This window comes from Mycteria americana, chromosome 23 (genome assembly GCF_035582795.1).
Source record: "Mycteria americana isolate JAX WOST 10 ecotype Jacksonville Zoo and Gardens chromosome 23, USCA_MyAme_1.0, whole genome shotgun sequence".
In the NCBI taxonomy this organism is placed as follows: domain Eukaryota; kingdom Metazoa; phylum Chordata; class Aves; order Ciconiiformes; family Ciconiidae; genus Mycteria; species Mycteria americana.
Window position 1 is genome coordinate 7325112 of NC_134387.1, and position 26432 is coordinate 7351543.

At 45.4% G+C, this 26432-nt stretch overlaps 2 protein-coding genes across 2 annotated transcripts in view; both read left to right on the top strand.

The window, feature by feature from the left end:
- Window positions 1–24553, top strand: part of ADAM9 (ADAM metallopeptidase domain 9) — a 30798-nt gene extending 6245 nt beyond the window's left edge. Inside the window, exons 2-22 of the mRNA XM_075523791.1 lie at window positions 3644–3741; window positions 5145–5209; window positions 6318–6396; window positions 8325–8401; window positions 9159–9348; window positions 10174–10239; window positions 10686–10757; window positions 11485–11654; window positions 12938–13019; window positions 13797–13930; window positions 14133–14304; window positions 14426–14518; window positions 14753–14948; window positions 15475–15580; window positions 16332–16515; window positions 17192–17272; window positions 18223–18328; window positions 20048–20186; window positions 20674–20776; window positions 21395–21522; window positions 22308–24553. Coding sequence (XP_075379906.1) covers window positions 3644–3741; window positions 5145–5209; window positions 6318–6396; window positions 8325–8401; window positions 9159–9348; window positions 10174–10239; window positions 10686–10757; window positions 11485–11654; window positions 12938–13019; window positions 13797–13930; window positions 14133–14304; window positions 14426–14518; window positions 14753–14948; window positions 15475–15580; window positions 16332–16515; window positions 17192–17272; window positions 18223–18328; window positions 20048–20186; window positions 20674–20776; window positions 21395–21522; window positions 22308–22422 — 2456 coding nt within the window. The 3' untranslated portion in view covers window positions 22423–24553. The remainder of the gene's footprint in view (window positions 1–3643; window positions 3742–5144; window positions 5210–6317; window positions 6397–8324; window positions 8402–9158; window positions 9349–10173; window positions 10240–10685; window positions 10758–11484; window positions 11655–12937; window positions 13020–13796; window positions 13931–14132; window positions 14305–14425; window positions 14519–14752; window positions 14949–15474; window positions 15581–16331; window positions 16516–17191; window positions 17273–18222; window positions 18329–20047; window positions 20187–20673; window positions 20777–21394; window positions 21523–22307) is intronic.
- Window positions 24554–25611: 1058 nt separating this feature from the next.
- LOC142420085 (disintegrin and metalloproteinase domain-containing protein 18-like) lies at window positions 25612–26415 on the top strand. The gene is made up of 3 exons (XM_075523583.1): window positions 25612–25684; window positions 25835–25911; window positions 26109–26415. Exons 1-3 carry the CDS (start codon window positions 25637–25639, stop codon window positions 26413–26415), a joined length of 432 nt encoding a protein of 143 aa, XP_075379698.1. The 5' UTR covers window positions 25612–25636.
- Window positions 26416–26432: the final 17 nt, after the last annotated feature.

A 26432-nucleotide genomic window follows, 5' to 3' on the forward strand; every position in this document is an offset into this window, starting at 1 on the left:
AGGAAAATAGAATATAAATATCTTCAAACATCTCGTACAGAAAACAGCTGAGTATCTGGGTTCGGTTTTTGCTGTCACTTCTGCCTTTCCCTAATTGCTATGAATTAAACCACCTTTACTTTGTACTGCATGGATGAATTTTCATGGATCGTAACCGTCTTGACTGGAGGGTAGCATCTTAATACCGGTGTGGGTGCAGGAACATATCTGATAATGCCTTCACAGCATGCTGGAACCCGGCATTTATCTAGACTGCTGCGATAGCTGCAAGCTGCCTTGTCCTTGCTGGAGTTTTGCCTTGTGCTAATTAGGTCAGCCTGAGTACATTTTTCTTCCCTGGGTGAGATAAGGTCTGAATGTGTCAGTCACTAGGAGCGTTGGGTGCTAGGTGGGATTTGAGGTGGCCAAAGTGTTACTGGATTAAGGACAGATCTTTCAAGATTTGTGTTTCTCAGAAGGAAAAAGGCCCGTCCCCTAGTAGCAGCCTTTGTGAGAGGAAGATTTAGGGGCAGGGTTCTCTTGGATGTTCTAATTTCTGCTTCATTGCACTTGTCCCTGTCATTGGAGCTTTGATTAACTAGTCTTGTGCCCTCTTGGAGGGCTGCTAGTGATGCACGAAGCGTTGCATGGGGCAGTCAGCATGGAAATAGGCTCTTTATAAAGTCAGGGTCAACGCAATACAGAGATACCTGCCGTAACGGATGCTTTTGTTCTGGGGGGTGTGCTCCACTTGCAGCCACTGCGGAGCGGTTTTGTCTGGGCGAGAATCCCACAAAACAAACTCTTGTCTCTTCTGTACATTAGCAGGCTTGTTGTCAATTTGATCTGTACTGAAACACGGGGAGAGAAAAGATGGTTTTGCCAGAAAGGGAAGGAGAGCTGAAAGTTAAAGGGGAAGCTATTTGCATTAAGTTTGAACTTTTAATGTGAAGGCTGCTTTTCTCTCTTTAGTTCCACTAGAAAGCAAGGTGATGCCTTCCTACCCTTATATTTTAGCTTGTCGTAATAGGAAGCACTTTGTTAATCAAGACAAACACACCCTCCTCCTCTGGTGAATTTTGCCCACAATGAAGGGAAGAATAAGGCATTGTACCTGAAACCAACTCCCAAACGGGTGGTAGTGGAGGGAGGGAAGGAGAGCCAAAAGCGGGAGACAACTGTCAGAGTGTTTGGAGAGTTGAAAATTGTACTCTTTTAGTGCCGTTTCTTTCAGGAAGCCTCTCAGAGTTGCACTCTTCCCAGAAATCCCTCCCAGTTTTGCTACTTCATATGATGATTCACTCCTTTGTCTTCTGCTTCCAAGCTGCTTTTGGGGAGGCATGCCGCTTTCTGAGCACTGCGAAGATTAACCGTGCCCAGCTGTTTCTGTAGCGTGTCCTAAGACAGTCTCTCAAACTTCGTCCGAGTGTCACAGAGTCACATCCCCACGAATAAAGGCACTCCTGGATGGCAGCGGGGAAGTAACAAGTGCAGAGCAGCGACGTGCAAGAGCTCGGGACCGGATACAAGTGAAATGTGTGGTTGGAAATGACAAATGTACAGAAGTGATTTGCCGGAGTATGTACTTTTGGTGGTTCATCCCAGAGAAGGAAGCAGCCCTTCCCTCCCCTGTTTCTGGGCCAAGGAGGTATTGACACTGTACTTTCTGTAGCCTGTGAACATAAGGGCTATTTTCGGGAAGTTCATCTCTTTTTTTAATACTTTTTTCTCAACAATCACTGTAATTAATGAAACTTCAGTTGCGGTATGTGTACTATGTTATTTCTTGAGAAACACCACAGCTCTGCCTGTGCTTGTGACAAAAATGCTGTGTTACAAATAGGTGCACTACAATGCATCTGTGTTCTCCAAACAGACGTACATACGTGCTGTAACGTGAGAGAAGTTGAAAGCAGTCTAACTGCTTTTGCTTCCTCTTAGGGGATATCGATGGAAAGAGTGCAGAGAAGCGGACGTGGTTTTCGCTTAGGCAGTCGCTTACCGGGACGCCCCTTTGAAACACTGACCCGAGGTGATACTCGTAGCGTTGAGGTTGCACGTCAGCCTGCTGGGGACGGGAGGAGAGGCTGCAAAAGCATCTGCAGGAGTCTCAATGTCACTGCAGCTTGGCTGTGCTGGCTCGGGGAGGCTTTCAGGGGAGCCCCTGGCATTTAAAGCCTGCGTGGGAGCTCCAGCCCGTTTCCCAAACGAAGGAGCAGGCCTGCCGCGGAGGCTTCGAGCACGCAGTGCCTTCGTGCGACTCGCAAAGGCGCAGACGCCTTCAAAGTTGCAATGTGAGTTTTGGTGTGCTCGAAGTGGCTGGTTTTTAAATGAATGCAGCATCTTGGTCCCCCTTGGAGAGTTTTTGGAGGATCTCAAGAAACTAAAACCCCCTCACCACCCCCCAGATGTGTGGAGATTATTTCTGGAGATAACAGTGACAAGGAGAATAACTGTCGCCTTCCCCCCTACCTTTGGGTGGGGAAGCTCAGGCTCCTCTGGTGAGCTCACTGATTCCATTGCCATGAGCTAGTAAAACTGTTGCTCTTAATCCTGCCTGTAGGCCCTGGCGACCAACCTCCCGCTTCCCTGGGGAGTGGCTCCCGAGCCAGACTGTTGATGGGAAAAGTAATTTATATATGCTATTTATTATTGTTTACACAGTTGGTATAGAACAGTTGCTTGCAAAAACTGGTGCCTTATAAAGGAAACTTGGGCCGTAGGCTTTTGTTTGGTGGTTGTTCAGTCGGAGGATCTGGCTGATGTGGCATATGCAAATCATTTATAAAGTGATCTGCAAAAGGCCACTTTGTTGCATGCATTTGTTTCACCTCACTTGTTTTTGTAAGGTCCTTAAGAGCTCTCTAAGAACATAATGAGTAGTACTGGCCTTGTGTCAGAAGTTTGGCTGTGATGTGGAGGGCGAGGACGTAAGGCTGAGCTCTGCTGGGCTGGCTGTGTGCTGCCATGCCGTTAGGAAGCACAGGAACTGCTGGAGCCCCTGGGAGCTAATCTAGAGAGGCTGCATGGTCGAGCTGGCGTGGCTCTGCAGCTTTGCAGCACAGGACACCTGGTTTTGATGCTGTCTTTCTCTGTGTCCTTGAACAAGTTCTTTCTGTGCTGACCTGCTTTGTTAAATGCTCTGATTCCTGCTGATGAAAAGTGATGGTGTATGAGATAGATACTTGTAAGGCAGTAATTGGAATGTGAAGCTTTCGATTTGAAACCTTCTGGAAAATTTTGTGTCTTCTCTGCTGTTTGTGTGTTGTTTTCTCTGGCCTTTTACAAGGCAATCCAAGTGTGCTTTGCTCTGAGATTTGCTCTGTGCATCAGGGCCTTTGGCTTTTTCTATTTGGGTTACAGCTCTCTCATCGTGTGTGGTGCCTTGGCAGTGCGGTGCTCTGTTGTTTCTTAAAAGTAGAGCTTGTAAGTATGCGATAAGAAATTATGCCAGTCTAGCGCAGAGGGACCTGCCCAGTGCAGCGCTGCAGACCCACACTGAGCAGCCCAGTCTCAGGGCTCTGTGATAAGTTGGAGACCTAAACTGGAATCGCAGGCTGCCTCCTTCCCACTGAGGGGCTTTTCCTGAAATAGCGTTTTCTTCCTTGTCTTACACTTCTGATTGCTTTGTTTCTTTAGCCAGTGTTTCTGTTCTGCTTTCTAGGTTTCCAGCAGGTTTCTCTGTTGTCTTCCTATGAAGTTGTAATCCCGCAGAGGTTAGGAAGAGAACGGCGAGAGGCTCCCGATGTCTCCTCAGTACAGGTACTGGCCAGTCTTAAAAATGCCTTCAGTTTAGTCTCTACTTCCTAACAAGGTCCACCCAAAACTGACCTGAAATTCTCACAAAACACTATCGGACTCATCTAGCAGCAAACAAGTATCCATCCGTACAAAAGGTATTACATCTAGCATTGCCTTTAGCTGAGTTACAGTACATACCTCCCTGCTCCAGAGGTTACAAGTTGCCGCAATGGATTTTTGATCTAGGTGTAAAAGTTGCATAACGAGAGTCGTTGAGCACTGGAGTGAGTTTCGGAGAGGTGGTGGAGTCATTATCCTGGGAGATGCTCAAAATCTGACTGGAGGAGGCCCTGAGCAGCCTGGGCCAACTCTGTAGCTGGCCCTGCTTTGAGCAGCGGGTCGGATTAGACAGCCTCCAGCGGTACTTTCCAGCCTACATTATTCTGCTGTAGCCATGTAACTAAAGACTGCACACTTCAAAGTATTTGGATTAGACCAACTGTGTTTAGTCACAAATCTTACAAACATTGGCAGAATTTAATATTAACAAAAATGCCTTGCAATTTATTGCAGTCGTTGACTAGTACTCCTGCTGTGATATTTAATGTAGTGGTCAGGCGATTCAGCTTATCCACTTAATATTTAAGGACCCTAGTTGCTGTGTGTAGCACTTGGCTAACGCAAGGCTGTAGAGGTACTGGCTCACTGTGAATGTTAAAACTGTATTGTCCTTTTCCAGCTGTAACTAAGAGCTTTTCTGTGGAAGTCTTAGAAACAAGGAATAAGAAAACCACAAAGCTATTTTGAAATAGCTACCTTCATGTGACATTTCCCCAGTTACACAGGAAGGGGTGCCAGGTTCCGGAGGTAGGGACAATTATAAAATAGGGTTCAGGCTCACCCACATGTGGTTATTCCTGGTCTGGTGCAACTAGCAAGATTTAAGATGGAAAGTTTATTAGCTCAGTGTCTGGCAATTTCAGTGTGTGGACATGGCAGTCATTTTGTCTGCTGGATGTCAGGGAACCGGAGCAAATCCCGATGGCTGTGGTCAGCTTCTCATTGTGAAGTCTTGTGGGCTCAGCGAAGTCGGCTGGGAGCACAAGAAGCACCCGCTGCCCTGACCGGCGATGGGGTGCCAGGAAGAAGCGTGATGGGAGAGGCAGCTCAGATCGACAGAGTTCTGCATCCCTCTAGGAGGTGGTTTAAATTTTGTTGGTATGAGCTGCATCTCCAGCAGCTACAGCTATATCTAAAAAGGCTAACAATAGAGAGTAGTCCTGAGTTACGGCAGGTGACAGTAGTGATTTGAATGCTATAGTCGTAGCAGTAATGGAGCAGGCAGTTGCTGCTAAACTTTTGTTGATTTCAAAGAATGTTTTATTCATTAACATGAGTAAAATGCAAATTTTTTTTATATTCAGGACAAGGTGTCGTATGCTATTGAGATAGAGGGAAAAGAATACACGATTCATCTAGAAAAGAACAAGTAAGTGACGAGTTTCTTTAGATTATTAAATTCCATCTATTGTGTCCAAATAACAAGCTGGCAGGTAGTGCGCGAGTTCTGATTCTTGAGGTTCTTTATGAGAAGTGCAGTTACAAGCTAGCTCTGCGAAATCTGCAGAGAAGGACGGCGAAAGTGGATTCAGTCACACAGTCTTGGGTATCAGCCAGAAGTTTTGTTGAACTCCAGCAACCCTGGTGATCCCAGTGAAGGAAGCAGTAGTTTGCTCAAAGGGGATCTGGGCAATTGCTGAAATGACTCTCTCCCTTTGCATCTAAAAATAAACAAACTGAACTATATTTCAAGTAAATATTTTCGCTTTCTTCTGGGTTTTGTTTATTGTTTCAGGGTTTTTTTTCCTGTCTTAGTAGCATGAGAATACTAATAAATGAGGAAGCTGACTTTATATGCAGGGCCTTTAATATCCATAACTTAGAGGCAATATAGATGTTGTCTGTCTTGAGTTTAATTTTTAAAGGGCTACTTGTAGCAACAGCAAGTTACCGTTTATCAGGCTATTGCTTCTTAAAACTTCCCTTGTAATAGACAAAAGAGACAGAATTATTTAAATGTACGAGCCCCCGGGGATGTCTAGCTGCCACTTGCCAAGCCCCTGACTGTCAGAAACATGGGAATTCAGATACGCCGCATGAAGAGATTTACCAGTATCGGTCAGCAGCCTTAGTCATGGGAGACTTTCCCAATGCACTTCCTTCTGAAACTGGGGAAGAGAAGTCATATGCAGCAGACCGAGTACTGTGACTTTTTTTTTATTTTATTTTTTTTTAATTCTGCATGAAAGCAAGCTTTTAGCTCAATTTAATGGGTTTTGATGCTTTACTTATCTGGGGTGAGGTGGTTGATTTGATTTCATTAACGATTCTGCCATTCTGATATCTTGGATTTTGCTGTGGAAATGCTCAATTTCTTTGTTAATTGGGGGGGGGAGGGGAATCCTTTTGAATGTTTCCCTATTTAATTGCAATTTACGTATTTGTGACACTTTTGATTCGGATCATCTTACTGCCCTGCTATAGCGTCAGTCATTTTATGAAATTCCTCTTGTATTCCTTCTCCTCTTTCCTTACAGAGAACTGCTGCCCAAAGATTTCACAGTTTATACCTATAATAAGGAGGGGAAGTTGCAATCTGAATATCCAGATATCCAGGTAGGATTTCTTTCTTTTTATACCCTTACTGAAGGTGACTTGAATGCTGAGCATCTACGGGATGAGGGAGTCGTGAGTTACAAAATGATAGTTGTATTTTTCGCTTGGGTCACCTTCTAATCCCATGCATGTGCATGTTCCTGGAGAGAAGCCTTGATTTTTGGATGAAGCTCTAGCCTGGAGCTTGTAGTGGACCCTTATTATTTTCTTATGTGGAGGTGATTGCTGTCTAATTAAAAGCTACTCTTCTCTAAAAAGGAAATGCTCTTCCTGGCTGTCAGTTATCTCGTTATCTGAGTGGTGCTGTCCGTGTCGTACAGCCCAGTGCAGTGTTGGTATCGCTTCTGGACACAGGCTTTGCTTCTCACGGGGACCAGAACACACGGAGCAGAACTGGGGTGGTCTAGTGACTGAATATAGCTTTTACTTTTATACACAGTGGTCTTCCAGATCGGTCCACAAGTCAAAATGAATGGTCAGCTGCTAACCCATCTTTTCAGTTGTGCGAGGCTCTCTGTTAGTGACTCTAAGAATTTTTGAGGGCTGACAGGCTATCCATTAGTCCAGAAATTTGGGAACTACTAGAAGGGATGGACGAGATCGAGTCTGGAGGACCTTTGAGAAGGATGTTATCTGCATAGCATTGGAGTTTTTCCACTGAAAAAGCAGTTGCAGCCTTCTTTTTCTGTACAAGCAGGCTGCCTGATAGGTTGCCTTTGAAAATTTAATTGCTTCTGTAGAATAAGAGCAAAAAGCACGAGAGTATTTCTAATGGCTTCTCTCTTCTTATGTATCAACGTTGTTCTTTTGAAAGGGAAGTGTTAGTCATATATGATTCATAGGATTTTGTTTTTGAAAATAGAGCACCTGAGTGAGCTGAGTATTTACTTCCTAGCTAAAAGTGATGGACTGAGAGGAAAAATGCTTTCTCTGCATGAGGTCATGAAAGTCACAGCAGCCCTGAAGGATTAGCATGTGCCTTCAGTGCTTTCTGTGTTTGTTGCTGAAACAACAGGCAACATAGTCTACCTGACCCCTATAAAAATGTTCAAAAATGCACTTGCCAGAGGAAATGGACTGTATTTGCCCTATACTGCCACCTTGTCTAGTTTCCAAAATGTGTATATACAGAGGACAAGATGGAAGTGTTCTGTCTCGTCAGGGCCGATGAGGGATGTACTGCACAACCGAAAAGTTCCGGCAGCACAGCGCCTGTTGGCGAGGATAGCAGGTGTTGGCCCTCCTCTTGCTGGAGAGAGGTTACGTACAAGTCAAGCATTCTGCAGGACTGTTTTCTAGAAGGCTGAATGGTGATTTGGCCCAAATCAGTAGGGAGGGGCTGGCCTCAAAATATTTGAGGCAGGGTGGAGGACAGAACTTAAGAGTAGGATGGCTTACAGTCAAGTTAAGAAATCCAGTTGCTAGATAATGCTTCTGAGCCCCACTTGCCTGGTATTTATAACATGTTGGCAGCGCCAGCTCTGAATCCGGCTTCAGGTAGAATGACTGAGTGGGCGAGTGGGATTTTTAAACCGAAATGCGTAATGAACTGCTGGCCCCATCGAGTTGTGAAGAGCACCTGCTTTACAGAACAGGGAGGCAGGGATCCAGCTGGAGTGCTGCGCCCCTGGCATCTTGATTAGCTTCGTATACTTAAGTCCTTGTGGCACTACGGCAGGTGAGGAGATTTGTAGATGTACATTAGTGAAGGAGACGCTGTTACATTGTGGTAGAGCTGGAGGCATATTTGAAGCTATAGACTGTAGATAAAAGGCATGTGGTAAGTTTTAACTTAAAGCATATTATGTTCTCAAGTTGTAACTGTGGCCGGTCAGTGGCAGGCGCAGCAATTACGCCATCAGAGATCACACTGGGTGCGCAGATATGCGTGGAATATGTGTGTAATGCACCCTTGTTTTCCCACATAGGATCACTGCCATTATCAGGGATACGTGGAGGGGACCCTGGATTCTGTGGTTGCTGTCAGCACTTGCTCGGGGCTCAGGTAGCACAGCTCGTCTTTTGTGTCCCTGTTGTCACGTGAGTCTTGCGGCTCGCTGAACCTGAAACAAAATTTTTGCTCTGTTTTTAACTACTGTTCAGCCAGACAGGGATTCATTGACCGGGGCCAAGCTGCAGTAGTGTATGCTTTTGTGCAGTCTTTCTGTGGTATCTTTTATTCATGTAGTTAACAGATATTTGAAATACCATTAAATAAGTTGCAATTTCTTATCAAAGTGTACAGGAAGTTGTTCTTTGACACAAATTTTGGCTTATTTTCTAATTTGGATAGATGGTCACTACAAAGAACTGTGCATAGTGGAAAAATGGAAAGTCAAATACCAGTCTGCAAATTTTACAAAATTGGCCCTAAAGCTTATGCGCATCAAATTTGATTGGAAATTTTTTCTGCTTTGGGCTAATTTCCGTATCTCTTGGGACTTTGATTTTTTGCAGTGCCATGTCAGTCACCAAAGTGGCAATAGTAATTGAACTAAAGCATCTCTGCTTAAGGCCTGTGCCTTAATTTCTTGGCCATTGCAGACTCTTTCAAAAATGTTTAATTTGCTGTATTTGTGAAGGCCCTATCCAGTGAAAGGCTGCTTTCAGGCTTGAAATGAAGCATGCTCTTTTGCAAGGACTGAGATATAGACATGCCTTTAGTTATCAAAGAATAATTGTTCCTTTGTTTTACTGTAAAAATCTGGGTAATTATCCTCTGTGCTTAATGCAAGAATTTCTCGCACACTATCATACCTTAGGGGTTTGGTGACAATAGGGAACATCACGTACGGAATTGAGCCCATGGATTCCTCTTCTGGCTCTAAACACATTTTATATCGATTGGATAATGTGAAGAAAGAGCCCACAATGTGTGGAGTAACCACTGAAGACCATGAAAGGGAACATACAGAGGAAAATCACCATCCCAGTATGACTCAGCTACTGCGAGTAAGTACTCCACTGTTTTCTCCACAGTCCCCTATAATGCGTTTTGTGAGTGTTCAGCTAAGAATATGGAAGCAGCTTATCAGATTTCCTGGGGTTTAACACATACCTAAAGGTTTCTGATTCAGAGGGCTTTCTATGCTGCTGAAGAACTCAGTTGCTTCAACAAAGTCGTTGCAATTTACTTCTGCTTCTGCACACAGCAGTGAGAGTTGAGTGGCTCATTAGATTATTCATGGACAGAGCTTTTTGGGGCTTTAAGGGCAGGAACACTACCCTCATTGCAGAGGCTCATTAAGAAAGTATTGCATCAGAAGCCAGGAGAATATTGCGTTCTTTATTCCATTTTCCTAACCATCAGAGTAACAGTTTGGTGTGAAGGTCCCCCTTCTTGTTTAAAGACTGGCTATGCAGGAACAAGATTGCAGTAAAAGCAGGAGTATGAAAAACATGTTTTACTTCAAGATCGTTGGCATTTGCTTGTTAGTATCTTTCTGCTCCTTTATAAAAGTGTATGCTGTCTTTCCAAAGAAACCTGTGTGAAAAGTACAAAGGTTCCTTGCTTTTGAAAAATCTTTGTGCAAAGATTTCAAAAGCAAATTGGGAAATCCTTGTGCAGTTAAATTTTAGTGTAAAACACTTATAGAAAAGTTGTCATTGCATTGGATTACACTTCTTGGTTTTGGCTTGTTTTCATCTTGGCACAGTGTGCGTTGGGTGTGTCTCTCAAACCACTAGTTGTATCAAGTGAAATATGACAGTGTCATGATTTTTTTTGTTTACACTTGAATTAATAAAATTTAAGTTGTCTAAAACTTTGTTCTGCAGAGAAAGAGAGCAGTCCTACATCAAACAAGATATGTGGAGCTGTTCATAGTTGTGGATAAAGAAAAGGTAGGGATTGTGTGTCGCTTTGTTTTCCTTCTCCCCAGGAGATGGCTTGAAAAGCCCTCAGTCTTCATTACTCCCAAGTGGATTGTTCAAAGCCACTGACACTCTAGCCAAGGTTATGCAAATATCCTAACCTAAAACTGAATCAACATGTTCTATGCAATACTCTTCAGGAAAAGAGTAAACTGTCAGACATGGAGAGTTTCTATCAGCAAGGAGTATAATAATGTAAGGAAAACATGTAGCAAAACCTGACTTTGCTGTTTTCTCTTGAATATTGAGCTGTTGAGCCATAGCAATGAGGATGCTGCTGTCATGATTAGCATCTTCTTGACAGGAGATTTGGAGCCAGGCAAAAATGTTTTTCGTGTTACTAGTCTTAAAATGTTTTGTTCCTTTTTCTAACTCTCGTCTTTATCTCTTCATGACTAAGTTTCTTTGTCTTGCAGTTTGAAGATTTTGGGAAGAGTGAAACAGAAGTCAGAGAACACATGGTGCAACTGGCAAACTTCCTTGACAGCGTAAGTTAAAGCTACACTGAGCATAAGTGGGAATGATGCTGTGTGCAGCAGCTCTGCGGCTCTGTTTACTTGTGTAAACTTCCACCTTGGAGTCCATTTTGTTACTGCTTTGGTGAGAATGAAATACAGGTTTTTATCAAGCCAGGAGCTAAACCTGTTCCCTCAGCCATCGTGTTGATGACTAATGGAACTCAGAGTCACGCCTGCACGTTGTGCTGAAGGAGTGCCAGAGGAGCAGGGGCTGCAAAGCGATGGCAGTATGTATTGACAGTGGGCTTTGGTGAATGCATCCCTATGAAAGCTTTTCCACCTCTAAATTGCAGTCATCATACTTGAGAATTAATTTAGGGAACTCTTCTAACCTGCACTACATACAGTGAGAGGCAGGACAGGTTGCTGCAATTATTGCAATTCTTAAGTATTTGTCAAGGTTAGAGAAAAAGCATGTCTTTCAACTTGGCTATTTCAGATGATGCTATTTGTCAGGATTGAGACTCCTTTTTATTTCTGTTTTGGATTTTCGCATTGATCCTGTAGCTAATGAAAGTCTGAATCACAGGGAACATGCATTCTGGTGATTTGAATTGTGTACTAAATTTAAAAAACAAAACCAAACCATAAACCCAAACAGAAAAAGTAGATTCTTGCAATAAGATACATATCGCCAGACCACTTGTTCTTATCTGAAGGTCTTCAGAAATATTTCTCCCTTTTTCTTCCTCCCCAGATGTACATCATGTTGAACATCCGCATTGTGCTGGTTGGTCTAGAGATTTGGAAGTATGAAAACATAATTAGCACAGACGGAGGTGCTGGTGATGTGCTGGCCAATTTTGTACAGTGGCGAGAGAAGAATCTTGTTTTGCGCCGGAGACATGACAGTGCCCAGTTTGTTCTGTGAGTTGCAGTTCCCTCCCTTTGACTCTTATGGAGCTTATTCTGTTCCTGCCTGCTCAGCCATGCTCTAGTATCAAAAGTAGCCATTGTATTTCAGCAGAGAACCCAGTGCAATTTGCTGTGTTTTATGTACTTGTGAAAACATTCCAAGTCAACTTAAGCATTTTTAAGAAGGTTTCTGTGGCCCCTGAATTCATTGTCCTGTCTGACAGGTATATTGCTAAATAACAATTTTTTTTCTCCTATCCTGCATGTCCTGCAATGTTGTATGTTGTATTGTATAAAGCTTCAGTTCAGATAAGCCTTTGTCAGGTTGTACACTGGTTAGACTTGTAAGACTTGCAATCTAGGGCTTTTTCCACTTGAAAACGAGCATAAACCTGGTGCGGAGCGTTGCATTTTAATGGAGTGAAAGTTGTTTCTGCAGTTGGTATCTGGAAGCTAGCTACGTGGTTTGAGCTCTGACACGTGATGTTAATCTGTCTTAAACTAGCCTTAAACTAGCGCAGAGCTTCCTGAGCTGTCGTCTCTGCCCCGCTTCCAGGACGCCTGCCCCTGTGCACTTCCCGCTCCTGCGGATAGCGCGGTCCTTAGGAAGTCACTGCCCAAAGTACGAGAAAGGGCAGAGGCGAGAGCACGCTTCGCATGGGGCAACAGCCCAGCCTGCCCTTGTTCAAAGCAGAAGCTCCCCTTCCCGCAGGAGCTGGGAGCCTCTTCTCCTCCGAGGCGGAACAGCACTGTTCAGGTGAAGAGGGTGAAGTGGCTGAAAAAATTTTAATTTAAAAAATTCTTTTATATGAAGTAACATGTGGTGCATTGTGCTGTTGCACTTAAGCTTTAAGAACTGTGTAGAAACAAAATAAGACAGTAACAAAAAGGAAGTTGACAAGGAAAGAAATCTGTGGAGTTTGGCAATAGTAGAAAGGCAGCCAACAGCCAATTAAAACAAATTATTATAAGGGTGGACCATTTAGCTCTTTATATGTAGAGGGAAGATATGGAAGAGGATAACTGTCTCTGGAAACTCTTGTCTTAATTTAAAAGAATAAAAGAACCATGAACAGAAAGATAAAGCTGAACTGGTACATTCATACCCGCAGGCAATAGTAGTGCTCCTAGCAGTGCTCCTTTGTTAGCATTGGAAAGCTGGAAAAGCAGTATTTTGTGCCCCACAAGCAGAAGTGATGTATTGAGCGGCTGTGCGGACGGGCTGTACTGTTGGCAGTATCGTGTGTCTGTAGCGTCAGGATGATTGCCTTTCCTTTTTCTCCCCGTGACTGTAGGAAGAAGGGGTTTGGTGGCACAGCTGGAATGGCCTATGTTGGAACAGTGTGCTCCAAGAGCCACGCAGGAGGCATTAATGTGGTGAGATATCTTTAGTGATACTGTGCGTGTGATCAAGATAAGAGTTTTGCACTCCAGAAGTCTTTCTGGAAGTGCACAGTCTTTAGTAACAAAGTTGAAGTGGCTTAGTGGGGGCTTTTATGTGGTCCCCAACCATTGCCAGCACTTCCGTGATACTGGATCACAACTTTTCTGTAGTCTTCTGCATCCTCTGCTCAGCTTTCCCTCTCCTCAGTGTGCAGCACTTGTGAACAAGGGGCAGGATTTCTCTGCTGACACTCTAAGCCCCCCTGCCTTAGAAGTATGTGGGAGCTGTGGGTGTTCTCAAATCTGTCCTCTGGTGTCTGCTTGACCTCCACAGCCATGAACTCCTAGAGCAGTGCCGGTTGACTGCCCTCTTTATGTGAAATTGCAGAGCATTGATGAACTGAATTGCTGATCTCAGATAACTGGCAATCCCAGCAATCTTATTTTCTTGGACTAGTGACAGAAGTACTGGAATTGGAGTTTGCATATTTAAGGAGATTTGGGCTGGTGTGGAGAACTTTAGTTTTCGTGTTAATGTTGCAGCTGCGCTGGAAAATAGAGGTTGTTAGGCAGCGTCCCAAATATGTTTATCTAAGGGCTCTTATTGCTAAGCAAATGACATGCACTTGGTTGGAAAGCAGGCACAGTTGGTCCGAGAAGCCTGTTAATGTAGAGACAGAATGACAGAAGTGTCTTTTTGGCACATAAGTAAACACTGACTTTCTCAATATAAGCTGTCCGCTAATTTTCTTCTGTTTTGCTCTTGTTCAGTTTGGAAGAATCAGTATACAGATGTTTGCATCGATTATGGCTCATGAACTGGGACATAACCTGGGGATGAACCATGATGATGAACGTGTCTGTCACTGCGGAGCAAGCAGTTGCATTATGAGCTCTGGAGCATCGTAAGTAACTGACAAAAGGGTCAGGGTCAAACTCCCCACACACATGCTTAGTTTTTACAGGTTGCTTTCATCTTCAAAGTACTCTTGCAAAGAGTTGTGTCACACTTGCAGCTCACGGGGAAAGCAAATGTTACCCTTGTTCTACAAACTGAGGGAATGCTTGTGGGTTGACTTAAAGATAAGCTCGTGTTCTCTGTTGCAGGGGATCGAGGAACTTCAGCAGCTGCAGTGCAGAAGACTTTGAGAAGCTAACTCTCAACAAAGGTGGAAGCTGCCTGCTCAACGTTCCCAAGCCTGATGAAACCTATAGCGTCCCGTACTGCGGGAACAGGCTGGTAGACGCCGGGGAGGAGTGTGACTGTGGTTCACCAAAGGTTAGTAGCTTGTGTGTTTTACAAGTGCTGCCAGGGTAGCCTTGTGTGCCCCTCGCTGGAGAGGGGACTCTGCATGGCGGAGGGTGTGATTTCTTGACATTCACAGCACTTCTATTTTCAGGAATGTGAAAGTGATCCTTGCTGTGAAGCAGGGACTTGCAGACTCCGATCTGGTGCTGAATGTGCTTATGGCGACTGCTGTAAAAACTGCCAGGTAAGAGACTCAAACATAATGTTTGGAAGTGTTCTTCAGTGGTTGAGAAAAGGAGAGCATTAGCCTAGCCAGTGCATCTGTGAGAGGGAATTGTCATGCATGGACACAGCACCCACTGAGGGCTTCAGATCAATGCCCTTTTTTTGGGGACGTATTGTGGGTCGGGTGCAGTGTTCGTCTCTGCTGTAAGGTTTCTATTTTCTGATGCAGTTTCCCCCTCCTCTCTCTCTTTAGCTCCTTCCTGGAGGAACCGAGTGTCGGGCGAGTAACAACGAGTGTGACCTGCCAGAGTACTGCAACGGCACGTCCCAGTTCTGCCAGCCGGACTTCACCGTTCAGAACGGTCACCCGTGCCACAACGAGGAAGCCTACTGTTACAATGGTGTTTGCCAGTACTACGATGCACAGTGTCAGGATATCTTTGGCTCAAGTAAGGAAGAGCACAGTGTTAAAATTTTTCTAGGAGACATAGCTAAAGAATACACTAAGTTTATTTAAAATATATTTATTTGTTTTCCTGTAACAAAGATCAGCTGGCTTTGGCAAAGGATTTGAAATAGTGGCGTTTATGGCTTAGCCTTCACGCGTTCTTCCTTTGTTACGTTTAATGCTGTGCTGGTGATTCAAGTAGTAATTTTCTTGCACTGATCATTCCTATTACAGTGGGGCTTCCGGTCTATAGGGCTGTAAAGAAGCCATGAAGAAATATCAAATGGTATAATTGACTCAATGTTAAGTGACTATTTTTCTCTCTCTCTTTTTAAACTTGGAACCTTATAGTGCTGACACTTCACCTCTTTATTGTTTTGATCGAGTTCTTAAGCTCTCTGTGCTGCTTGGAAAATACTAGGTGTAGCAGGATAATTGCTCTGGGTAAAGGAGACAGGATGATATGAGATGTTTCTGCCCCTGTTTAACTCGGTTCCTCTCTCTGGGGGATGGGCTGTTGTTTGCAGAAGCCAAAGCAGCCCCCAACATTTGTTTTGCTGAAGTGAATTCCAAGGGTGACAGATTTGGCAACTGTGGTTTCCATGGCCATGACTACAAGAAGTGTTCCAGCTGGTGAGTTGAGCCCAGTGCATCAAGAAGATCCTAAATGTATCACTGAGAATCCTTATTCAGGTGCTGTAGTATTAGTTTGGGGTGTTTTAGCAGGTGCAGTGGGGAGAGACGTGTTATCCCATAATCTAACCTTACTGACATGTATGCATCGTTCTGAACCACAGTGAGATCGCTTAGAAAAGATGTGTTTTATCCTAATTTCTGAAGCTGTTATCAGCACTTAAAGCCCCCACGCTTACACAGTTGTAAGTTTTGTTGACTTTTGTTTTAGATTGTCTGGCTTTAACTCTTGCACATAATAGTTGAAATTAGTTTGGATGTTCAGCCAGTTCTTCTGTAGCTGGGTTTGAAGCTTTCGGGCTCGTGCCGCAGTTTCCCGTGCATGCAGTGTTCTGTGACCTCAGGGGATCCGTGCGTCACGCATTCAGCCCCACGCGTGGCAAGGAGAATGTGTTCCACATCTCCCATCATTGATTGTTCTTATCCCAAGGTGTTCACATACAGAAAAATGAGTAGCAAATCGTCATGTTTTCTTTAATGTAAAGATCCCAGCGGCTTACAGAAAGAAGGGATAAATCCATACCCTTTCAGCACTGAAATGAGGCCCAGCTCAATTTTGTTTGGCAAGTTGCCTCAATTTAATTTTCAAGTAGTGTCTTCCAGTAGAAAGAAAAGTCATATCAAATGCGTGGTAGTCTTTTTCTCAGAATAAATTCAGTGTCACTACAGTATTCATATGTTGATGTTGTAGGAATGCCATGTGTGGGAAGCTGCAATGTGAAAATGTGAAAACTATGCCTGTTTTTGGAATTAAGCCTGCTATTATCCAGACTCCCATTAGAGGCACCACGTGCTGGGGTGTAGATTTCCAGCTAGGCTCTGATGTCCCGGACCCAGGAATGGTGAATGAAGGCACCAAATGTGATACTGGAAAGGTAATTAACAAGTAAAAAGTGACTTCTTAGAGTAACAGTTTGGGGTTTTAATGTAAATAAAATTTTCAGCTGCATTGTTTCATGAATATTTATGGCCATTAACTTTTTCGATGCCCGTAGTTAATGCAAAACTGAGTGAGTCCGTTGGTTCCCCACACTGCCTAGTACTGCAGTGCATGTGCATAAAAAAAGTAATGAGCCTTTCATTTGTAGAGGAAGCAAAAGAAATTAAGTAAGTAAGTTAAGAGCCAGAATCTTTGCTCTGTCAATGAGCAAGAAGAGCTAGGCGCACACAAATGCCTTTAAGACAACTTTCAATTAAAACCCAACTAAACTAAAAAGCCTAGAAGCTTAGCCCCAGCAGAGGAATGTGCATTCCACATATCCTTACTGCGCACAATTTCATTGCTATTCCTTTACATTCAGACTAGAGACAAAAGACTTCCAGCGACAGTTCAGACCCCATACTGAGAAGCCTTTTGTAGAGCAGAGGTGTTTCTGTAGAGCTGGGGTTTATCACGTATGAGTCTGAGGCTTGCTTTGTGGTCAGTGAGCACAGAGTGGCTGCAGAGCCGCGCGCTGTGGAGCAGGCAGCCGGGGAACGCAGGAGGGGAAAGAAAGGGTAGGTCAGTGAAATGCCGTCTTGCTTCATTTGTGTGCATCTCAATTCCCCTAGATCTGCAGGCACTTCCAGTGTGTGAGTGCCTCTGTTCTGAACTACGACTGTGACGTGGAGAAGCAGTGTCACGGACATGGGGTAAGTAGAGCAAGAGCCCCTGCTCCTACTGATAGTCCACTTACAATGAACGCTAAGTCTGTAAGTTTTGCTATAACTGGCAGTATTTCTGCGTGAGGTCCTCTGACATCTTTGTTACAAGAACACTCGATTTTTAGAGCCAATGACCGTGCGAATATGTAAACAGACTTTTTTTCTCAAAAGTCCCAGTTTGAGCCAGGTACACTGTAATTGTGCTTAATCAGTAGTGTCTATATACTAGCCTTTCTTGCACTTAGGAAGTCTTTTGCCCTTCTCTGTTTAAAGCTGTAACTAATGTGGAATAAAGTAATCGTGATGCTAGATGCAGTGATTAAAAAAATTCTGTGGGGTTCTTGAGGATGGGTTTTTGCTATAAAAAGCTGCTTTTTGGTACTGTTAATGAGAAAAGTGCCTTTAACAGTCAGCAGAAATTAGACCGAAGTTATGCAAGTTGAGCAAGTTTTAAAATGGTGGATAGGAACTTAATTTTTCTGTTTTGTTTAACTGTAAAACTCTCTATAAAATGTGTCTGGGCAAGAGAGCCTATAACAGTATCAAAAAAATCATCGACAAAAGCTCTTAAGATGATATTTTTTTGCCAGGCAAGAAGAATTCCCAATTCCAGGATTACTAATGTAATTTGAAACTGCATCTCACCAAAAAAAAAAAAAAAAAAAAAGCAAAAGCCATGCTCTTTAAGCCGTTGGGATAGCTAAACTTTGGAAGCTCATCCTGAACAATGCTGTGCTTGCTCAGTCATGTGAAATCTTGAGGCGCCTGGCCAAGGACTATTTAGAATTGACGTGGGAGTTACTGGTTAAAGTTCTCCAGGCTGGGTGATATGGAAGGGACAGAATAAGCAGTCGTGGCTACTGCATGCTGCTTTTAAATACATGGAAACTTAAGTTACTAAATAGACCTTATTGTGATGTTTGTTTGTTTAAATACAGGTGTGCAATAACAACAGGAACTGTCACTGTGAAGCAGGCTGGGCCCCTCCTTACTGTGATACTAAAGGCTACGGAGGAAGTCTGGACAGCGGACCTCCTTATAACGGCAAGTAGTTGTAAGGCAGCTCCAGCGCCGGGGGCCTGTCTTGCTAAGGGCGGTGCTGGGCGAGTGAGAGTGCCTGACTGCTCTGAAGCAGCTGACTTCTGGTGGCTGAAGTGCTGGTGGTTGGCTCTTCACCAGGTTTCGTTTGCAAACAATTCTAGTTATGGTTTTGGGCTCAAAGTGTTGCACTTCTCTCTTTTGGGATGCTGGGGATCTGTAAAGAAACTGGGCGGGTTTAATTGCCTTCAGGTGGTTTCTGCCATCTCGGACCAAGAGCCTCTTGGACTTCTCTGTATCCAAGCTGGGAATTGAAGCCCCTTCCATTCTTAGATCCAAACAAAACAGGAAATTCGGCTGAAGATGTGGGTTCAAATCCATAGATGTGAATCTGCATCTCCATAAGGACGGGCTGCTTCTAGCAGTGGTGGCAGAGAAGAGTAGCTGCCCTGTTCTGGTATCCGCAGGTAGCGGCATGTGCACCTGCAGTGCAGGCAGGACTAACATCTGGCTGAGGTGGGCTAGGGCAACGCATATTGACAAGTCACTATTTTGTTAATGTTTATTATCTGAGTGCAGACAGCATGCTTCATTTGGTAGTAAATACAAACGTAGTCCCTGCCCCAAACAACTTACAGTATGGGTATGGAAGAGAGGTATGTGGTAAAGAAACAGGGAGATAGAGGTTTGTGATGCTATATTGTTTGCAGACTTCCAGTTCGCCTTTTTTTTTTTTTTTGTGGAGGGAAAAGATGGGTTGGGGAGGGAATTTTGTGGGTTTTTTTCATGTAGTTTTTACCCCAGGAAAGGTACTAGGTCAATGTTTGATGCGGCAAGGTGATGTATCTATGTACTTGGAAGATACACGTATCTATGTTTGAATGTGAAGAGTGGGAAAATGGTGCCTGGGGCAGGGGAGCACAATTAATGCACATGAGAAAGCAAACTGAAAAAGGTTGTGAAGCTTACTTTTCTTGCTGACAGTTTGAAGATGAAACAGGAAGTCAAATCCAAGCTATAATTTGGAGAAAACTTGTGCAATGCCCATGTGGAGTATATAAAGATGGGATTGATGTAGTCCCTTCTATGAGCTGCAGGAATGATCTTGAAGGCTGTTTTTCATAAGATGGTGTGGGTTTGGGGGGAAGCTAGACACTCTGTTGATGCAGTAACAGACTGGAGAATCACGTTGAAGCATGGACAGACACCTCAAATCATCAGACAAAAAAAGGGAAGCGCTTTTTTTGCACAGCCTGCAGTGGAGAAATTTGCTGCATGTAAAAATGTGGAGATTGTTAAGAACCTGACTTCCTTTGCTGCAGCAAACAGGAGAAGTGGTAGGAGAAGAGGAAGATTTAGGATCAGACCAAAGGGCAGAAGCTCTGTTTTCCTCTCTTTCAGTTGAGCTCATAAGATCTTCACAGTGATGTAGTGGAAGAAAAATTAGGTATTGATCTAGTAATTCAATATGCTGTTATAGCCCAGGGTGTCATGGCACATACAGTTCTTTCATCTTTGACCAAACAATCCCTGTGAAATATACTCAGAAAAGAATATATTTGGCATATATCTTGCAGTCGTACTAGATTCTTTAGTTTTTTCTTCTATGAAAAATGGAAAATAGTTGTAGAACCAATCCTACCACATATTCACTGCTACAATGAGTCAAGGGGTGGTAATGCCATGTAATACTTTTTTTCTTCTCCGTCGTTTTGTCCCCATCAGACAAAGACACCTCACTGAGAAATGGGCTGCTGGTATTTTTTTTCCTGGTCCTCCCACTCCTTATAGCTGCTGCTCTGGCATTTGCAAAAAGAGACAGGCTGAAGCGATGCTGTAGAAGATTAATGTCACGCTGCCATTCGTAAGTATAGTCTCCTTTTTACCTTTGCCTCTGCCCTTTTGAAGTAGTCCACAGACATTTGTTTACACAAGCCAATGCCACAGTATGGAGGCATATTCCAGTCCCAAGATGGCAGGCAAAGGCCCCTGCACCAAATGACGCATGTAGCTTGCCCCAGGCAATGACAGAAAAGATAAATTCATATTAAATTGAGGGAGCAGAGAACCTTCTTTTTACCATTATGTTTGTTTTCTTGCATTGGTGATAGGTTTTATATTTTTGGGTCCCATCTTTGGTATGAAGTGGCAAAATGAAGCTGTCATAGTCCTAAACAGAAAAAGGGTTATGTTGTCTATTAGATTTGTGGCAGATATTATCTTCCTGACATTAGATATATGCTAAGATAGCGTAAGTCCATCTAGCGGGTTTGAAGTGCTTGGATTCATAGCCTGCATTGTCATTCTGTCAAGGCTATACGCTGACGCAGTCCATATCAATCGGATTTCAGGTCACTTCAGTCACCACCTCCTAGGACAGAAACCGAACCGAGAGACTACCACCACAGAGGCTTTTCACATGGCATGCCTTATGCTCCAAGAGGTGCACCCATGGTAGGAACGATCCGCTTTTCATTACTTTATTTGCTATCTGTTACTCTAAAGTAACAGATGAAAGCAGTTTATCTAATTTTTGCCCTAATAAAAGCTTCGAAGTTATTTTATTTTTTTCATTTCTGCAAATTGGGTTTTCTCTTTGCTAAGAGGCAAAGAGAATAATTATTTCCTAAGGTGTGTGGGGGGAACTCCTTGGTTTCCCACTGCTTAAGCTTTTTTACGGGCTGTGCTTGGCAAGCAGTTTACCTGCTTTGCTACCCCCTTTCCTTTACACCAGAACCCCCCGCCCCACCCGAGGAGGGGAGTAATCCTTGCCAGCTCCCTAGCCCCAGTCCTTTGCAGACCAGTTATCTCTCTGAATGCAATAACTAGCCAAAGCACACTTGCAGAACAACTCAAACATTTGTCGTGATCAGCCTTTCCGTTTTTTTCCAAAACACAGTACTGTTCAGACTGCTGTTGCTTCTTTCTACTGAGTTTCTCAGAAGGAAAGAGCAACTCTGACATGTCCAGGTTTGTTTGCAAGTGGTCTTAAATGTCACTTAACTAACGAAATAAATATTTCAGTTCCCTAAGCGCAAATTTGTGAACGTCCTTGTTATGTTTTCTTCATAGGATATGGAACCAAATACCTTTCCTGTTCCATCTTACCCAGTTAACCAGCATCCTCAGCAGGCTTACCACCAGTCTTACTACCCACCCCTGCAATACCAGGCACCACAGCCACAGAAGCTGCCGACAAGGTTGGTTGAGTTCCCGCAAATAACTACTGGCAGTTGCACTGATGTATACAGATTGTCATTGCCTTCATCTCTGTAAGCATTAGGGTATTTCATCACGTATTATATGCAATCAGGACTGACCTTTTATTGAAAGAAGCTTCTGCTTCGTTTCACGCTGTGGAACTAAAGTGCTGTTACCCGTAGCATTCATTTTACACCCTGTCATGGCTACCTTTTGATTAACAGGTTTCAGAATGCTTTTCTGGCGCCACATTAGCCCTGCATACAGGTGAATAAAATGCTTCTCAAAATACGCATTTTAAAAAGAAATTACTCAAAAATCTGTCATTGCGCTGATTCGTGAACGTTATTGCCGAGTACAGGACCATTTCTCATTAACTTTGAACCCAAAGTTTTCCTTTATTTTTCATTTTACTTTTTAATTATATTTCTAAGATGTAATACCTATGCCGTAAGACATGCATATCCAGAAGGCGCAAGGTATCGAGAGGGAGTACTTTAAAATAGCTTGTGTTGGTGGGAAACTCGTTGAGGTCTTTAAACTATTTTGGGGGAAACGGTGTGTTAACAAACTGGGGTTCCCTGAGGATTTCGGGCAAAGGAAAGCAGAGTCTGACTGTGGCGTGTTCAAAATGAGTCTTCAGGGTGGAAGCTGAGGTGGTGAGAAGCAGCGTAGCTGGCCGGGGGCGAGTCGCCGCGGTGCTAGTGCCAGGCGAGAGGGAGAGGGACGTGTGTGTTGGATGTAGTCACCTGGACTGACGACGGCTTCTCTGTCCCCCTTGTAGGCCGCCACCTCCGCAACAGAAATGTGCACCTCAGGGACATCCTCCATCACAGCAAAAATGTTTACCTCAGGGACAGTATTTTCCTTCTCGACCGGCACCTTTGCCTCCCAAATAGCTTTTGGCTTCTTTGGGGCCTTCACGTGAGCTGACCTGTTCACTGAGACAGAGCTGACATTGCAGTTATCCTTCTTGCATTGAGTGGCCCATGGTAATCCCGGAAAGCCTCCCTTCTGCAGCCTGGGATAAGGCAAACGAGATACTGAAACAAGGAATGTAAAACTTTAAACTAAATACCTCTACCAAAGCTACAGGAACTGAAAACATCTAACCTGTTCTTAGATCTGTCTGAGTATTGTGGCTTTGTAAACTGCAGCAGGGCTGTCCAGCTGGAAGTGGAGCAGCCTGCAGTTAAATAATCTTTAAAGTACAGCACTTGGGAGTTGCTTTTGGTTTCCCCATTTCTGCGATGAGCCCTAATAATGAAATTGTCTGATTTGTTGTCGTCTTTCTAAATGTACGGTGAAGAATTGAAGTAGACCATACCGTTTTCAAAAGAAGGAAGTCTGGCCAATTAATTTAAAATTATTTTGCATGGACTGGAAAACATTGCCCATGTACACATTAATGGCACAATGAAATAAGGGTATCCGTGTACTTTTTCAGAGGAAGATAAATATATTGTAAACATGTTTATGCATGTATATATGTTTATTGATGTGTAATAATGCACTTAAATTCTTACTTTCATGCTGACTGACACTGAGCTGTGCTATATGGGCACTAAGTTTAATGGTTTTAAATTAGTAATTGTGAGTTGCTAAATGAGAATCCTGTACTAATTTCCACTAACATCACAAATGGGCAATGAAAATAAAGGTACGAAAAGACATGGCCATATTTTGGTTTTAAAAAATGGGGTGCTCTTAGGTTTTAATTTGGATCTAAAGACTGAGTAGCAGTCCCTGCAGAACACTGGGAAGCAAAAAACGTCTGTCTGCCCAGAGCACCTGAGCTTCTCTGAGCACTTTAAACGGGAACCTGTTGGCTCACGCAGCCCCTTCACCTAATCCTCAAACCTTTTTAGTGTCAGTCAGGATGCTCACAGGCTAACTTGCGTTAGATTGGACTGCCACCCATTTCTACACCACTGACTAAACTAGGTTTTAAAACTCCTTTTTCAAAAAGGAGCGTTTAGCATTTGGTGTGCTGGCCGAGGAGAGGAGATCTGTTAAGCGTGATGCCGTTGTGCCGCAGGTAGAAACTGGATGCTGGTGGTCGCAAATAGAAATCTGTTGCACAAACTTGCTAAAAGTGAAATAAGTACTGAAAAGGGCGCTTGGCTTTTCCACTTCGTGCTAGCCACCGAGTACAAACTCGATCTGTAAAATCCCCCATAATATTGCCAAAAAAAAATCTTTTCCTCTGTATATACATATATAAATATATATATATATATAGTGTTTGCATTTGCAGTAATAAAATACTTGAACTCCTGTGGTTTCCCATAAACTTAGACTAAGATTTATAACGCTATTAAAATCTGTAAAACGTCACCTAGAATATCACCAGATGTAGTTGTGGGGGTCTTCTGTTTGCTCCAAGATAATCACTTCCTGATTTTTGTTGTATTCTACTCAGTTTGGGCTGTCTGTCTGTCTGTAACGATCAGCTTTGCAGCCGAACGAGGCAGACGTCCCCGGGAGCCTCTCCGGGCAGCTCACGACGGGAGCGGAGCAGCCCGGTTCGGAGGGTGGGGACGAGAGGAGGGAATCCAGGGAATGAAGTCATCCGAGAGAGAGACGTACTTAATTGTATGCAAAGCTGTATGTGTGAACTAAAACTGTGCTGAAAATGGTGCCTTTTAATAGATACAGAGTTTTTATACTTCCAGCGTGCACATTAGCAATATTTGCAGGGTGGTGGTGTAGGGCGGTGAACGTGCGGTTTTTAGAAGCGATCCTATGGAAAGGAAATAGCTCAAATTTTACATGTGTTGACTATTGAAGATGACTACTGACTTTCTTTTTTAAAGTGTACGCTTATCCCTGTCCCCCGAGTAGGTCTGGAGAAAGCGGAGGCGACGTCCGTCTCCCACGCGCGTTTCAACCTTCGCGCTCCGCAGAACCGTCCCCGCTCTGTGCGGCGACGCGCGTCGCTCCTGTACCGTCGGGGTCTGACGAAAGGGCTGTTACCGACCCCCTTTGTAAGAAACAAACGAGCAATAAAGATGCCGGTTTTGTACAAGGCGCTCTCGTCCGCCTCTGCTTTCCCGGGCGGGCGGGGCCGAACCGGCGCGGCGGGGCCGTTACCGGCCGGGCAGATGGGGCCGCTGCTGCTGCTGCTGCTGCTGCGTGAGTCCGGGCCGGGGCCCCCCGGACCCCCGCACCGCCGGGGCTGGGGCTGGGGCTGGGGCCGGGGCCGGGCTGGGCACCGCCGGGTCTCTCTCCCCTCCAGGCTCGCCGGTGCTGCCCCAGGTGACGGTCCCGCGGCGGCTGCCCGCAGACGCGCCGGGAGAGGCGGTACCGGGGCAGGCAGATGGCTTCGGGGCTCCCCGTGTGGGCGGGGGTGCGGAGGAGACCGCGGTCTCCAGCTGCGGGGGGGGGGGGGGGGGTACAGATGTGCCAGCAGCTGTAACAGAGGCACCGCACCGGTGCTGCCAGCACAGCAGAGGCTGGGCCCGCGCCCTGAGGGAGCACCGAGCTCTTGTGCTGGCCCTCGGCGTTTGGAGATTGCCTCGGAGCGCGCTTTTCCGGAGTCGTCCTTCCTAATTCTCCCTTTCTCTGCTTTTCCGCACACGCAAGGACGCGGTGTCCTACGTCCTCAGGATAGAGGGGAGGCCGTACACCCTTCAGCTGCAGCAGCAGTAAGTTGGCCCTGGCGTTGCCTCGTCCGACCGCTGCTGTCCTGTTCCCCGGCGGCTGCTGGGCCGCGTGCTCTGCCCCCGGTGCGGGGCTGCGGGGCGATCCCCGCCTGCGGGCATTGCCGCTGGCGCTGCTCCCTCGGGCTGTTTCCAGCCCCTGCAGCTGCCGGGATCGTGCCCCGCTGCAGGCACGTCCCAAAGCCCGCAGGGGATGTGTGTGTGTGCCCCGCGCCCGAGTGCCGAGGGGTGGCGGAGGGCGGGTTAGGAGGGTTGGAGGGATGTTTGTGCCCGTGAGCCCTGATGCCGGCGGGTTCTGGAGCTGCCAGAAGCTCTGACATCGTCAGTGCAACAGCGCAGGCTGCAGGACCTGGAATAAGCTCGAGAAACTGGGTAAGAAATACTATTTTAAGTGCTTCACTTTACACCTTTCTTTTGTAGTGTCTTTTTACCTGATGATTTCAGGATTTACATGTCTAATGAGAAGGGATCCTTGCGCTCTGATTCAACCCGCATCAAGGTAACCTTGGGTTGCTTTGGGGTTTTTGTACCGTAAGTGTTGCAGCGTAGAGCTGCTGTCTGGTGTGCGCGGTTCAGCTCTTTGGGTGATGGGTAAGGGAGTTACTGATACGGCCAGGGAAGGGGCTCCTTGTCCTCTGTCGTGATGCAGGGAGGCTGCTACTACCGGGGGTACATCGATGGCTTCCCCAGCTCGGCAGTGACCCTCAGCACCTGCTCGGGGCTCAGGTACCGAACCGCCACCTCCCCGCGCTGCCCTGCCCCTTAGTGCCTTTCCCGCGGGGAGCCCAGGGACGCCCCGGCAGCCTCGCTCGAAGGCGGCCGGGGCCGGGGCTGGGGCTGGGGCTGGGGCTGGGGCTGGGGCAGCCTCCCCGACGCGGCCGCCAGCGCCCGGTGGCAAACGGCCGGTGCCGTCACTGTGGCAGGGGCTTGCTGCAGTTTGAGAACGTCAGCTACGGGATCGAGCCCCTGGGTTATTCTCCGGCGTTCGAGCACTTTGTGTATCGAGTGAGTGACGAGAAGATGGCAGGTTCCCTCTTTGCCACCAGCCACGCCGAAAGAGGGCCGGGCGTGCCGACGGCAGAGGAGCTGTCGAACAAAGCACGTGGAGGTGATGAGGTGAGCGTGTCTGTTCTCGCGGTGGTGCTGATGTCCCCGTCCTGCGAGGAGGGGTCCGATCCCGCAGGAAGCTTTGGCCGGTGTCGTCTGGACGGACAGAGGTGGGGGGGTTAGGAGTGCCAGTGCTTGCG